The sequence below is a fragment of the Ischnura elegans genome, chromosome 6, assembly GCF_921293095.1.
Source record: "Ischnura elegans chromosome 6, ioIscEleg1.1, whole genome shotgun sequence".
Lineage (NCBI taxonomy): Eukaryota > Metazoa > Arthropoda > Insecta > Odonata > Coenagrionidae > Ischnura > Ischnura elegans.
In genome coordinates, this window is record NC_060251.1 from 28459789 (window position 1) to 28476355 (window position 16567).

At 40.2% G+C, this 16567-nt stretch overlaps 1 protein-coding gene across 5 annotated transcripts in view; it reads left to right on the plus strand.

Moving 5' to 3' along the window:
* LOC124160239 (rap guanine nucleotide exchange factor 2) overlaps positions 1-16567 on the plus strand; it is a 942071-nt gene that overhangs the window by 166260 nt on the left and 759244 nt on the right. For all 5 annotated transcript variants that reach the window (XR_006865120.1, XR_006865123.1, XR_006865122.1 and 2 more), the window contains exon 2: positions 4566-4699. Coding sequence is in view for 1 of the 5 variants with exons in the window: in XM_046536052.1 (XP_046392008.1) it covers positions 4566-4699 (134 nt within the window). In the remaining 4 variants the exon portion in view is untranslated. The remainder of the gene's footprint in view (positions 1-4565; positions 4700-16567) is intronic.

The following is a 16567-nucleotide window of genomic DNA, read 5'->3' on the forward strand; positions in this document are numbered from 1 at the left end:
TACTAAAAATTATAATTAATATAATTCTTGTAATTTCAGCTATTTTAATTGAATTTTCTAGAAGGATAGTATTCTCAGAAAATTGTGATTCTTTCTCGGAGAAAAAGGTGGATGATAACACTTTCGTTTTATTAGACCTAAGAATCGTCGTGAATAAGAACAGATTACAATAGATGTTCATGTTTTCGAACACTTGGCTAGTTACGTCATGCGCATCGTGATAAATCTCCTTGGAGGGGCAGGTCGAGGTCTTTGTCGCCGTGTGATGCTCATGTTTCCTCCAAACCGGTGTTACTCTTTCCGAGAAAGAAACTCAGTTTCTCTCTCCCAATGTTTTGACATTTCCTTTAATGGTCTAGAATATGTATTCATTCTCGCTCACGGGTACAAAGTTATGTACACCAAGGATAAAATTCGCATTGAAAAAATCATTTGGCTTACAAATACCTAGTGCTTTGTGAGAGCTAACGTCTATTATTTAGAGGGATGATATTAAATGTGAAGCACGTAACGTAAAAAAAATAGTACGACGTGGAGGAAATCTCATCCCTCATATTTTTTGAGCGCGTGATATTGGCGTGAGGATCCGGTCGCCCCGAGCGGTAGTCACGCGTGTGTTTGTCTCCACGCGCTCGCCCGCTCCTCGCGCTTCATTTTTTTTGTCGCATTTGATTATTTGTTCAGGCGTCGGAGGTCGTTCCCCAAAACATCCTCGAGGTAGGAGTACACGGTAAAGGAACCTCTTAGGGAATGTATAAACGTATAATTTCTTTGAAAATAATGATTATGTTGGAACTTCCACAACGCCTTTAGCATGGAAGCAGAGCCAACCTTACCGATTCGTGCGCAGTAATTTATGCACATTCGCTTGACGTCATCGCTTTTTATCACGTCAGTGTTTATGACTGATTTACCACTTACTCGCTTCTCCTCTCTGCTAGAGTTTTCTTGCGTTTTATGCAGCTCACCTCAATAAGAAAGGGCTATCACATTTGCGTTTATTGTGAATGTAAGGGGTTACATTAGTTTATTGATTTGCTAAAATAATTCAGTTTTCTCGGAAATGAACAGCAGGTTATTGTCTTGGCAACTACAGCATTTAGCTTTACAGCATTGGGGACTTACGATAATTTAAAAGTAACTGAAATTGTGTTTGTAATACGAAGTTTATTTTAAGTGAACACCTGTGCATTGCTAATGTTTTACTGACTTTGAGGAACATATCTGCTCTCGAATTTTATGACTGGAATTACTCAGCTGCGACTGTCCAGTAGCACGTCAGGCTAATAAATGCAGCTTTGTTTCGTACCTAATGAACAGCCTTGGGACCGTTTTCATTTTGCCCTGGTAAACATTTCCATTGTATAAAAATCGGGAATGATGAATTCTTTCATCAAGGGCCATTGGTTAAATCTAACGATACTCTGATGTATTTCATTTATTTTAAATTTCAATCTTTTATAAGGCAACGGTTGTATCATGTTGTATCAAATGCTAATCAGGCATTATATAAATTGCCTTTGGGATTGTAATGATACATCCCATCCAGCGAAAACAACGAGCCATAATTGTGATATGAACCAAAATATTCAGGCACGTGCATAAAAAGGCACTGATTCACTGCGATGATCAGAATCGTGGATTATTTCGGCCGTTTCCGATTCTTCGTCTGAATCGTTCGTCATCGATGAGTAACGGTTTCCAATCGAAGCGGCAAAGCAAGCTCTTCTCGCTTCCTCCGCACTACTCCCTTATATACGTATATCCTCTCTGGACGATGTTAATGTCATCTCGCCATTCCCCCGCTTTGTTATTCCCCGAGCCAGAGGGCGAAGTGATTTAAGAGCTCTCCCGGCGACGGCGTCTGGCGAAAAAATACTTAAAAAATCCCAAAGTGCATCATCGATAGCAGCCGGCGCGTTTCGTTTGAATTTTTTTCCATTTTTTTTTCTTTCGACCCGTCGAACGCCCCTCCATGTCAAGAGCGTGAAGTTCCGATATGATTGAGAAATCATTTATTAGGCCAACTATGCAATTAGTGTGAAAAAGATGGCGATTAAAAGATTTACTGTTGAATTTCTATCTAATCTCACCTCTACGAAAACAACGCATTCATTGCCTTAACATCGGAACAATATAACGAGCTGTAACGTAGGACGATCTCAATCTCCCATACCTGGGATAGGGACAACCACCCAGGTGGGACTCGAACCCGCGACCTTCGATTTGGCTGGCGAGGACTTTACCCCACTGCTACTGAGGCCGGTGTGACCGGTATTATGTTAGGTAACATATTTAAAAGCATTGTTATCGTTTTATTATATATTTGTAGGTTTTCTATAATTTATCAAGTTTAATTTTAGTGACCATTAGCTAGTTCATTTTATATGAATGAGCTTGCTTAACAATACATATAAGAGACGGGGAGATAGATAATCGCATTTCGCGCAACACCTATGGGAGAGTGACCACAGGAGCGATTTTGTTCCGGAAATTCTCCACCTTGAGAAAAAGGGAAGAAGGATGGACTGCTTGGAGGAGTTGGAGATTAGGAAGTACATCAGGAATGGAGTTTTAGCAAATGAGAATATTTTTGTCAACAATCCCCCTCTTTTGGAAATTTCCCTGAAGTCGAGTAACGCTCCAACCCCAACGCAACCCTCCCCTACCAACGCGCAATAGCAACCAAATAAACAACAAAATAACTATAAAAATAACGATTTCTGTACCTGAAGATCTCGCCTATGCGACGAAACCGGTCGTCTTAAATAAATTGTGTGAAAAAGTATCATAACTTTTTATTGCTAACAATGGATTTTCACAAAGTTAAGCCTGAAACAATCGAGTTTGCTTAACAATGCTAGATGAGTAGGCACTACTTTATGCGCCTTTCATCGCTCCGTTGCTTCATCTTGGATTCCACGGTCAGCAGAAGAAATTATCGTCGAAATGTTTTCCTCCAGCTGTAATATTGTACATTAGGAAACATTTTCATTTGAGGGTGTAGTCTGAGATATAAATATGGAGGTTGTAAATATGGCATTTTTCGCTAAATATATTATTAAATCGTCTATGTTTTACCATCCTGATCCAGTCGAGGGTCATATTCTCTGTCAACTTGGATATGGCTGGAAAATAATGTGTGGAAGCAAACCGTTAGCAATAGCGGCAGAGTGGAGAAAGTGAAATTCGAATCAGAAGCCGGGAAAGTGGGGTGGGGAGGTCGTCAAAAGTTGTTCCAAATGCTACAGCGTCATGAATAAAAATGCAATTTTCGTGGATGACACCAAAGAAAATGTTATTAGAGGTAAATGTGAAAGTGGGTCTCTCTTGTAATGCCCTCTCCCGTTTCTGTGTGTTTGTGTGCCTACATCTACGGTTGAGAGTGAGTTTGCCGATGAAAACGACACTCTCGTTGCGGTGTTCGAAGACGGAGGGCGAATGGAATGGGAGGGGGTCACATTCCAAAGCTAAACCGGGGTCGTAAAAAAATAACGGCGGCGCGCACAAGAGTGAGTTCCGTTAACGGAGAAAAATACTTTCGAGCGAGGATGATCTCTCTCAGCTATTTGTTTTTTTGTTTGATTTTATTTTGTTCCTTCTTCCATCTATGACTAAGTTATCATTAAAGTACTCTACGGGAGTATTTCACATGTATTCTGGCAGTCTCCTCCCTCCATGGACCTCCCTCTTCTATTTTTTTATTTTAAATAAAATGGAACGCATACAGCAAGACTTCCAATTTAAAGTGCACTTATAACAAGTAAAAGTTGAACGAATTAGCTTATTAAAATTTCAAATCAATGAGTATCTAAACAACAAACCGAATACTGTGACCACAACCTCAGTTTTTTGCAAGTTATATTGTCAGTATTCGTTAAATAAAATAAGAGATTAATGAGTCAATAAAAAAGTTTAATTGATGATGAAAACGGATCAATATCAGTTGGGAGAGGATTTTTCAGAACGGAATCTTCTATTGATAATAAATTCCCTATTCCCTTAGATTCTGTCTGAAAATCCTGTTCTTTTCCTTTCTCTCCTTTGTTTACCCAACTTTCTACTCGCCAACATTTCTTTCAACATCCCAATCCCGTTAAGTTCTCGCTACATCCATGACTTCTGTCTCCTCCGTATCTCATGTAGAAGCTGCCTCACCTTACCCACCATTATTACTAATTAGACTGAATATTTTGATTTGGTGGACAATTTTTTTAAAAATTTGCTATCTTTTTTACTTCCCGTATAGGAAAAAGACTACCTCCTTCTGTACATGGCTAAATGCAGTACATGTATTATATGTGTTTGTTTCTCTGCTATTTTCATTTAAAAGAATTATCACTGAATTACATGTATACATTTTTTGGTTTTTCCGATTGTCTCCAGTAAAATAGATGTGAATTCAGTTTTTGTCGCTTGAGTGGATGGAATGAAAGTGGGACGATATTTATTTGTAGCGTTAATGAAAACATTTTGTGATAGTCGTGCCTGCATTTCTTTGTAAGCCTTTGTCCTCGCGAAATATTGGCTTGATCCTAATCTTTATTCTCTTCTTTTCCTCACAGGATCTTCAGGCGATATTTGTTGGTCTCAGGGGTTTGAGTTGTCCTGCTCTGCCGCTTAGGGATTCTGCGGCGCTGCGATCTCTGTGCCATCGTGTCCGCTACGAGAGGAGGCATGCCAACGACATCCTTTTCTAGTGAGTACTCTGTTCACGTTTTTTATTTGTTCATGATTGTAGGTACTTACGTCTTTTTCCCTTCGAATAGCACCCCTGTGGCCCTATACGACGGAGGGTATTCTTTAATTAACAAACATAAGCACCCATGTCGTGGACAGGGTATTGCTTACTCAGGTGGGACTCGAACCCGCAACCGTCGGTTTGGTGGGCTAGGAATTTACCACGCTTCCAACTAGGATCACTCTGTGCGTATTTTTCTTGATAAGTGGCAAAATGAAACGAATATTTGCCGAAATGGGGATTTTGAGCGTGGATGCCTGGGGGGATTACTGCAAGTTGTTTTGCTGGAGTTGCGTTCTCACTAACCAATGCCATTGCTTATTAATTAACTATACTTTGTTCTCTCTATCAAAATCTGATGCAAAATTTATGGAGTAAGCAAAAAAGTCGTCATCATCATCATCATTGGTCAACAATCCTAAGATTGGTTTGACGCAGCTCTCCATTTCTCTCTCCTATCCGCTAATCTCTTCATAGCTACATATTTATTCTCTTTTACATCCTTTATAACCTGTCCTATATAACTCATTCGGGGCCGTCCCTTGCCCTTTTTCCCTTCCACTTGTCCTTCAACGATTGTCTTCATCAGACCATCGTGCCTCAAAATGTGGCCAACTAAGTTGTCCCTTCTTCTGCTTAATGTTTTTAGGAGGCTTCTCTTTTCTCCTACTCTCCTTAGCACTTCCTGGTTACTCACACGGTCAATCCATTTTATTTTCATCATTCTTCTGTAGCACCACATTTCGAATGCTCTTGACTTCTCTGCTGCTGTCAACGTCCAAGCCTCGCTTCCATAGAGAAACATACTCCATATGTAGCATCTGATGAATTGTTTCCTTACTTCTATGCTGGTATTTTCAGCTGTAAGAAGATTCTTCTTTTTGTAGAAAGCCCTCTTCAAAAAGAATAATCTTCTTACAGCTGAAAATACCAGCATAGAAGTAAGGAAACAATTCATCAGATGCTACATATGGAGTATGTTTCTCTATGGAAGCGAGGCTTGGACGTTGACAGCAGCAGAGCAGTATCCATGAGAATAAAATAAAATGGTTTTGACACTACGTGTCAAATACAAACCCGATTTTGCCAATACCCGGTTTAAATTAAATAAAATTGTGTGGAAGTTTACCATTTTATTTTATTCTCATGGATATAAAACATTTCCACCAGATATCGCCGGACACTGTGAAAAAAGTCTTAGTTGCTCATAAACATCTTTTATTACCAATACTCGTGAACCTACCGAGATTCCTTTTCAAACGCTTTTTTTCAAAATCCCCAAAATAATGTCTGGATAATAACCGGTGGTGTACTTTTCTGCTGGAGTACTTTTTGCCGCTACCGCATCACGAGTTGAAATGCCCCTGCAAAATCGTAGCTAATTCTCTCGTTTGGTCGTCTAATCGTATTTTCCGCAATTTTCAATTAAAAATCTAAATAATTATACTTCAAAGTATCAGTCCTCATTTCGCGGACGTAGTCAGAATTATTTGTAAAACAAACTTTGCGCTTTTTCATGGATAATCTGTCACCTGATGGCTATTAGATTCACATTTATTTGGCATATTCAGGTACATGCGATCAACTTGACAATGCTGACATAGTGTATGAGAAATCATATTGTTTTACGTTATTAACGAGGAGTAATAATAAGAATGATGTTAAAGCAAAGTGGAGGTGATTTTATAAAACCGTGATAGTGGGAGGAATGTTGTATAACGCCGGATAGAACTGGGTTCACCATTACTATGAAAAAATAATCCGCCTATTGCCATTCTGAAGATGATAACTCAACATGGGAAGGGATACAGGCAAGAGTGATTCTTAAATTTTCTATGCGAGCCTACTTAAATCTGTAAAATACTAGTAAAATAATCTACAGTATTATTGTAATAGGTGAGAATCCATTTTAACCTTGCTAAGGGCGTAAGGGGTGCTCGTCTTACGGTGGGTAAAAGTGGACCTTATTTGCGATTTGCATATGCGGAGGGTTGCCTCAAATCAATTTATTCCGTCATATTTCCGGAGACCCTTCTTCCGCAGGAGATTGCGGACTCGACTAGCCTTAGGGATTTTCGTTTTCACGGTGAACGGCTAGCTTCCTCGTCTTGATATCATTATAAAAAATTGAATTTTTACCTATATTTTACGAATATTTAGAGGAGGGAGCCAGGTAGCCAAGTTGTTAGAGCCTTGGGTTGTATATCGAAGGGTCCTTGGTTCAAATCTCGTGCATATATCTATGGCTGAGCAACATAACACAATTCCTCGAAATAAGAGGTGGCCCTCAGGGAGAGCATAGGGGACCCTCAATCCTGAACGACTGAAAAATTGTTCACCCGAGGCTTGGTCTGAGATGACCTCTTCCCTCACCTATCAAACCAACTTACGGGCTAGGTAACTGGGTAGTTATATCTAAATATACCATTGTTTATCTATCAAATATATATTCCGCTCTGCGGAATTGATTAAAATGTTCGTGAGAGTGTACAGCGTTTTTTTGCTAAGGATATAAGGGAGACACTTGTGGTATGATATTTTACTACCAATCTTTTGGGTGAAAACCGGCTCTTGCTACAATGAGAAAATAGCATGCATATTTTCAATTTTCATGTTGGGAGGGTCGTCTCCAATAAAATTTTTTCTATCGTATATCTGCAGACACCTCTTCCGGAGTAGATGTTTGACGCGACTAGCCGTGAGGTATTTTCGTTTACACGGTTGAATGGCGTACCAACTGCCTGTTGACATTCTCTGTGAAAACTTTGTATTTACTCGTAATTAATTCATTCGGAATGCATTGTGGGTCAGTGGAGCGCCGGATGGCTCATCGAAGGGTCCAGAGTTCCATACCGGGCAGCACAAAGGGAGAAATTTTCTTCGGGGATTTGGGGGGGGGGGGCTTCGGTGTAGTGCTGGTTGCCTATAATTATATTTTGACTGTCGACCGCATGCATTGAAAAACCATGAATTTCATTTATCAACTGAATATATTATTTGCATAATGCTAAAATTTAATTTCATTGATATTTATTGGCAGACATTATGAAATTTTTCTACTGGGTGGAGAAAAATGGTCACGAAATTTTAACCGTTGATAGCTGACGCCAGTGCGAACCAAAATCAATGATGATTTTTGGGAAGCGATTTTATTTTCCGTTGTCTCGGCCATGACTTCATGGAATTGACAGTACATACTCTCGAAATGTAAAAAACTTTGTATTTCCACATAAATTTCATATTATACCAACTAGGCTTCTCTTTAACTTATTCCCTACCTCCTTGGCCAAACCTCGCCCCTGGAAATACCCATCTCCCACCCCTAAACCCACACCGCAGATCGTTGTGTTTTTTAGAATAAAAAAAAATTAATTTGTGTGTGACTATTTATTCTCTGTCTTTGATACAAATGCACCAGATGATTACGCGCCACGTCGAAATCTAGCCCGTACAGTATTTATAAATGTAGAATTGCAAAGTTTTTACATTTAATTTTTGTATTTTGGTTTCAAAGGTTGTATTTTGCTGTGGAAATTACTACTTATCAATAGCAGATACTTTATCACTTCCACAAAAAATGACTATTTTATGACCGGTTTCGGCTGTTGAACCATTATCAAATACAGAATATATCTATTATAAAAATATTTTCTGTATTTGATAATCATGTAACAGACGAAACCGGTCATAAAATACAATTTTTTGTGGAAGTGACAAAGTGACTGTTATTGATAATATGGAGCCCTTCCACCACGTAGAAGCCTCAAATTTCGATTTAATTTCGGGGAAAGTACTAATTTGACGTTCTACGGAATCTCAAGGTACGACTTATTAGTTCTATGATTACTGACATTATTTGTGAAAAATAACTATTTTTCGTATTATGAATTTAACGGATGCTCTTTTTTGCGGTTGCCCCCATTTTTTTGCGATTTTTTTGTTTAAAAATCGGCGTTCGTCTTGCAGCGTGTGAATTCGGTGCGCATTTACGATTTGCATGTTCGGAGGGGCGTCTCCAATCAAATTTTCTCCGTAATAAATCCGGCGGAGATGTTTGGACGCGACTAGCTCGAAGGTATTTTCGTTTTTTTTTACGCTCGAGCGGCGGACCCCCTCCGGCCGAACCCACACCGAGCCCTGCTTTTCCGCCTCGCTTGCAACCCAACCTCTCCGCCGCCGGCCGAAGCCTCATTTCGTCCGTGAGGGATGGATGGGAGAAAGTAATTTGGTTTCGCCGATTGCCATTTGTCCGTTTTATGGGTTTCCATCGCATTGGCGGGTGCGTTTGTCCGATGACTTTAATACTCGGCCGTCAGATTTCTCTCGCCCGCTCTCTCCACGCCATTTCGAGGCCTCCATTCAAGGGGACTACATCTGCATACCTCTCCGCAATCCACCTCAATAGTCGTGTAGCCGTGGGGGGGTAGCCATTAACAAAATATTATACATTACAAAGGCCGTTTTACACTCGTACTTGCACAATCTAACGTGTATTTGAGACTAAAGCATAGTGGAGAGTTGCCTAAATCGCACCGCTTCCCAAATCGCACCACCATCCTATAAACCAATTTATTCGATATATATGCTATGAAATTGGGTGCATATGAAAGTGATATGGTATTTGGAGGAGGCGACCGACAGCTGAGGTCATTTGCGCCATGAGTGAAGGTTGTGGAAGGAAGGGTGGAGAGAAACCCGGCGTCGGCGTTAGCCTGCTCTTAACGAAAAGCGCCAAGGGGACCACGGCTTAACGTCCCATCCGACGGACGGAGTGTTGCGCTTGAAATGTCCTCCACACAACATCCAAGCAGGGATCGGGCTGTCTCTGAAAATTCTCTGCCACTGCCGGGATTTGAACCCGAGCCCGCCGGGTGGGAAGCCAACACTCTAGCCACCACACCAACCCGATCCTCTGCATATGAAACTTCTTGCATCACACTTCAACTGTGTCCACCAGTGTAGTGACATGTGAGGTGCGTAGGTAATAAGTAATAAGAAGTTTTTCTTCTGCCATTTCTTTCGTATTTTTACAAGGATGTTGAAAACAAATTAGTTTTATTTACATAGATTTAGCTACATATCATATTTTGGAGTCTGTTGTTTTTCGTTTAGTGCTAATAACAGCGTGGTATGATCACGTGTTTAGGCAGTGGAAATGATTTCATAAAAAATGGCGGTCGCTCCCAAATCGCACCACTTGTATCTCTGTACATGTGCGATGTAAGTAAGAAGTCTTAAAAAAGCTGCCGTGAAAAGACTATTCTAAAGCATAAACACTTCTACAAAAGACTTGTTGATTTTGTTTTAATAATTGCAGATTTTTTATCAAGCAAATAACTACATCAATTATTAGGTAATGTCAGAGATATGACTTGTTTAAATTTTTTCGTTCCTTATGTGACGGGTATTTTAATGCACATGTTTGATCTGTTGAGGGATCTAAAAATAACCTTAAATAACTTCGTCTCTGCCTCTTATTGCCGTTGAAACATCATTTCCTAATCTTGGCCTCCAGTGGTGCGATTTGGGAAACGGGTTGCCTAAATCGCACTGTTTGCAGAGGTTTGAAATAGAATTTTTTTACATGTGTTTAACTTGAAATTGACTGTCCTCAAAAATTGTGAGAGGAGTAAACACTCCTTCTCATGTTAAGAAACATTAAAAACTTATACTGCATCACTTATTTTTGAGTTATTTCGATTTTTTCCAAAATTGGTGCGATTTAGGCAACCTTCCCCCATAAGTCGTTTCATGATAATCATGGCAATTCCCAGTGTAACTTACCATGCTGATGTGATTGAGTACTGATTTTATGAGGGGAGAATATTTTCTGTATTCATGATATAATTTTCTATTCGTGCTACGTTTTTCTGCTACACCTGAATATTTTCCGTAGAATAATTAGTGACACTGTTTCCATTTTATGTAATACGTCTGGAAATGTCATGTGCCTAGACAGCCGGGTATCCGCATTCGGAATGCAAATGTAGGTATATACTTGTATAGGTTTATATTTTGTCTTTTTCATTTTTTTCTCTATTTTTTGCATTTACTGAGTCTTGCTGTAGTATTTCTTTTCTTTGTACCTCTGTCAAATGACTTTTACTGAATAGTTGTGCACTTAAAAATTATTTCATGGGCCAAATGGCCCACGATAATAAATTAATTGAAATTGAAATTAATTGTATGAAGGCGTAGTCAAAATTGCGTCGTGTATGGCGTTGAATTGTTTGAACACGTGAGATGGCAGAATATCCCTTGCTCTAATTTCTTAAGTGCATTCGCTACCTCCACGCCATACTGAGGAAAAATATAGTTCTTTCATGCGCAATTACGTGCTCTATGTAAAACGGCCTTAAGTCCGCCTAGCGCTCATCAAAGTCCTATCGCCTTGGAGGAAGACAGCTTGTTGGTGTAATTGGTAGCAATGATTTAACCTGACCTGCAATTGATTGTTACGGGCTTAAATCTCGGCGAACCCAAAATATTTTTTCATGATGAATTTCATCCTAGTTGTAAATAACTTTTTAACGTGTCAGTGACGGTCTACTTTTTACTTGTCGAGTGCTGAACTTAGTGTACCTCTTCATTCTCGGATGAATCTGTGTCGCGATTCAAGTCAATGTTATTAATCAAATACAAGCCATTTTTCGTATATCTCCCTTCAGAAATGTAGTTAAGAGTTATATTTACTCTAAAAAATGTCTTCGTCCATCGAGATTCGAACATCGGTACCTCGATGAGTTCACAGATATTCTTGCCACTACCAAGCCCACCAAACCCTCACTCAATTTATTGTCTTTAAGTTGGTGGGTACCTTGCTCCGTGCTTAGCCTTAATGAGGCCTCCTCGAGCCTTTGTGCCTTGCACTCGGCGTAAGTAATCTCCAATTCACTTAATTCTGCTCTGGTTCTTCCTGCAATTATACTCTGAAATATACCTCGGTGCGGAGCAAATTAACCAATGAGTCATTTGGTTTCGTAATCACTCCGGAATTAAAGTGCTTACAGGGAGCAATTATGATGCTCCGACATGGTGATTGCAACAGTCCGCCTGCTTTTCGGGCGTCTGAAAAGATAAGGGCTCTTTGCCCGTACCCGCAATGGAAGCATTGGCGTAATTGCTTCTCGGCGTCTTTAATTTCGTTCACGAATGAAAATGCGTATTTGCCTCCTAGGAATTGCCTATTGAATTCATTCACTGTTGCCTCTTGTGAAAATTGCGTGCAAGTCCCATAACATGGTACAATTCTACTTAATGATTGCTGTAATTAGTATTTTTATACCGGTAAATGAAGGTTTTTTGGAAGGCCTGTGTATAAAAATTTGGACGGGTATCTATTTCACGATTTTACCCGCTTACTCAGTCTTCTCCGTATGTCTTCGAAATAAATTTCGGCTAAATTCAAGTATATTTGCAAATACTGAAGGTAAACAGACTTTTAGCCGCTGATTTGACTGATACTAGAATATTTTTCCGTGAAATCCGAGCCAAAGCTCTACAGAGCACCACGACTTCAAGTTGATTCGAAATTTTTCGAAACTGCTGATAATTTTACATATTTTGTGGAAACGTGCCAACCTGTTGTACTGTAACGATTCGAAATTTGGATGCATCTTATTCTAAAGGCCGTTTTACTCGGTACACGGAATTGTGCAATCTGACGTACGTTCCAAGGCGCAATCAAAATTGCGTCGTGTAAATCGGATTGTAAATCGTGCGAATTGCTAGAACACATGCGAGAATGCGTGGATTCGAGACGGCATAATAGCCCCTGATCTAATTTCGTTCATGCATTCGCGCAATTCCACGCCATTTTAGAAATAAATGCAGCTCTAACCTGCGCAATTTCGTGCCCCGTTTAAAACGGCCTTTAGAGAAGAGAGTGTGCTGACAAGCGTAAATGGGGGAACGATGATGGGTAAGCGGGTACGGGAAGAAAGAGTATATGAGGAGAAAGAATAGACCATGTCGAATTCATGGAACGGAGCAAAATGATATGATCGTGTAGAGCTTTTAGATAAATTCAAGAGCAGTGTCTTTTCTAACGAATTTAGCCATATCTTACGAACGCCAACACACTACGGAAGATCAGACCATATAAATAAAATAAGAGAGATAGACAATAGAACAGACAGATTCAGAATATCTTCTTCCCGCGATCAATAAGACATTGTAACGGCAGCGTTAGAACTTACAAATAGATTAGATGACTTGTAGTGTAGCCTACTAACTAATGTAAAACTTAATACATGTTTCTGAATTTTTATTATTTCTAACATCATTTGGTTGTATAATTTGTGGGTATGCGTGGCGTTTCTTGGTCCGTGTGGTGTGCATGTGGGAGTCCAATTGCTTGCTGGTGATTGATCACCCCCTGCCAAACACCTTAGAGGTATCTCGCAGGGTATTATGTAGATGTAGATGTACTGCTGTGAGGTTATCCTCCAGGTCCACCCATTTGGCCCCCCTTGTCCCTATCATAGATTCGTCACTGCCTTTACCAAAGCTGTCCTCCTCTCAATTGCATTTGATGGGGCAGCGTGGTAGCTTCTCGGCTGACTGTTATCATTTCACCTCCGAGTGTGATCGTAGTCTGCATAAACTTCCGCGTTCCCCGAGTAGGTGGTCTCCCGTAATTGCTTCTTCCCTCTCCTCTCGCCTTTCGCTCCACAAGTCCGCCAAGTCGCTCGTTTCTCTTTCTTTTGTCTGCTCCGCATCCGTGAACCATTCTTCTCGTACCTCTCGCAAAAAAACAACCGGCATCTACAGCATTCTTCTTAGCCCAGCTTAAGAGTCCAGATTCGTCAGCTGAAGGCCCTTCACCTCGTTCGCTAATGGATCAGTATACGCTGGATAAACTTAACTTATATGCTGCATTTTTTATTTCGTATCTACATGGGAAAAAATACGTCTCTATTATAACTAATTTTTTTATTGTACTTACTTAAGTTCCGTCCCCAGCCGCGAAAACATTCCCCAATCCATTAACATACTACCCCGCAAGGCGATATCTGTCTCAATTTATCGCTTCTGTCGGACCTGAAAATATGGCGGGGTTCTAATATTATGTACTCTGCGTCGCTGTGAAAGATATCTTTTCTTATTTGTTCGAACAATCTAAACCTAGGGCTTAGCCTCCGATTCTCTAGCACTTAGCCTCTTGAGTGTCTATCTGTTGTAGTAATTAAGTGGTTTTAAAGTGTGACGTCCGGCAGTATTTATCTACGCTCATCTTAATGTTGTAGCTAACGAGCTATGTGTGACTGGAAGGTAATCATGAAAGCTTTAAAGACAATAAATCTGAACTAATCAATATAAACATTACAATCTGACCCCGGTATTTAATATTCAAATTGCATCATTTTTTATGTAATGTCACTCAAATGGTTTTACGAGTCTCGAACTGCAATAAGGGCTTTTTGGAGGAAACTCTGCTCACCTATATTATTTCTCTCTCTGTCTTCATAAATGAAATTTTGTACTGTCCTCTAAAATGTTTCTCTATTAATCGGTGTTTCCCTTGGGATAGTGCCTTCCAATGGGGAGACTGGCAGAATACTTCTTAAACACACCGTAAAAACCTATCTTAATCAGTAGAATACTTTTACAGGAGTTGCATTAGAATTGGTTGCTTTGTTTGGTCGATAGAATCTACTCAAACTCTGCTTTCTTACTTTTATACACCAGAAAGTAGGTATACTTGTTCAGACCACTTCGTTTCTCATTCCATCCATCCATTTAATCTTCAGAGTGTCATCGGGCTCCAATTATCAGACTTTTAAAAATGTTCTGCCATTTTTTCTTACCTTAGAAACTCCTGTTCCGCATTCTCTGCGTGAAACGTGACAACCCTTGATAGTTGCCGCGAATTCACCGTGCTCTTTAATTTCGTGTCGGAATGTCGTCGCGGTGTCTCTTTCTCTGTCGTTAATTTCGTGGCACGCGCCTCACGCAAATTCTTACGCGTGGTACGACCTCGCGATGCTCGCTTGTCCAGGTAAGAGAGCGGGAGAAATATGAAGGGTTACGTCATGCGGTCGACTCGTGGAGGTTGGGCGGGTTATAACGGCGGCGAAAGAGTTGGGCAGAGATAGCGCTGGTCGCGTGGGGGAAAAAATGAAAACGAGCGTCTCGAGCGACCGCGAAAACCTCCTCGCGGTCACTCCACCTCATACGAACCTCCGACGACGAAATCTGTCAAATCGTATTATGCACTAACGGGTGCAAGCTTACATAGTGCGGTACCTGAGGTTGAAATAGGGTGGTTTCCTATTATTTTTTTATTGCTTTAATCGAAAGATTATTACTCCTGGAGTACGTATTTCACGATTTTAGATTTTTAAATGACAACATCTATTTTTCGCGATTAAATGAAAAGTGAAAATTTTCAAGCGCGCGAAAACGCGACGCTTAAGTATGAATGCCGGGAAATATCTCCGTACGTCGTATTTCTGGTTCCCCCTCCCGCCCGGTGAGGTGACCTTGAGGCGAGGCTTAGCGCTGATACGTCGCAGGATGCTAGCGGATAGCTGAGTACCTTGCTGAATGGTAGCGCGTGGCTTAAAAAAGGTTTATTAATACCTTATCAAACGAAGAAAACTTTCCGAACTTAGCCAGTTTTAATAGGTGATTATTAAGACATGTTTCCCTGAGCTCTGTGCCTCATGCATGCATTGGTAACCTCAGACGATGTATAACTCCTATCCTCTCGTGTAGAAACTAGGTCCCTGTGACGTCATGCGGAGTGGAATCGCATGGGCGCCAATCTGGCCTTTTTCAAATGAGGATAAAATTTGACCCTTGCCATTCGTCTAAACCGGTATTTCAAAAACCAAATAATTTGTGTATTATGAATACAGTAATGGTGGGTAACGAATCGCAATCAATGCCTTTCGTTTTCTTTGATGAAGGAAACTACCCTATTATACAATCTCCTGGGGCATATCAGTAGCATTGCATATCGATATTCAACTAATTTATGTCAACATCGCGATCTTACTCAGAATTTAACTATTTATCCTCTAATAATATCCTATCTTATACCAGGGATGCCGACCATAAAAAAATATTAGGGGGGGCCCAAACCGGGGACCTTGCCCAGGGAAATTTTGTAAGTAGCGAGTTTGCAGTTTTTAAGCGTTTTAGAAGACTCATATGATCAACATTAGAACCCTAATAACTCGAATCTCGGTATCTGAACATTCCAGTGAAAATTGACAAGACTGACACATTTTTTCCTCACACCCGTAACGAATTTTTTAGGGGGCCCGGGCCCCTTCAGGCCCCATGGAGTCGGCGCCACTGTCTAATACATCCTTTTACGATTTTGATTCTGTATTGATTTTACGAGCCTCGAACTTCAAGAAGGTCTCTTAAGAGAAAACTCAGCTTTACTTTGATTATTTCTCCCTCTCTCCCTCTCTCTCTGTCGTAATTAATCAAATTTTTTACTGCCCCCTGAAAAGTTTCTTAATTATCCTTGTTAATCAGCGGGGTAATGCTTGGCAATGATCATATCTGTGTGGCATAATTTATGTGCCATGTTGTGTCGTCAACTAAAAAAATTATTTGTTATTATTCTCAGGGAAGCGGTAAAATGGTTTAATTTAAACCCGTAACACGATTTTATAGGTTATCGAGAGAAACAGAAAACAAATGAAGTGATTTCACCTCTCATGCCCTCTTGGTCAGCACAGGGATGCCACGTTCAATTACTTTCTGTGACACCACTTCGACTTTGTGGAACGAATCAGGATTTAAAAAAAACTTCCTAGGAAAGAGTTGATAAATCTCTTTCAGCTTAGTAGATATCTAATAAGTACA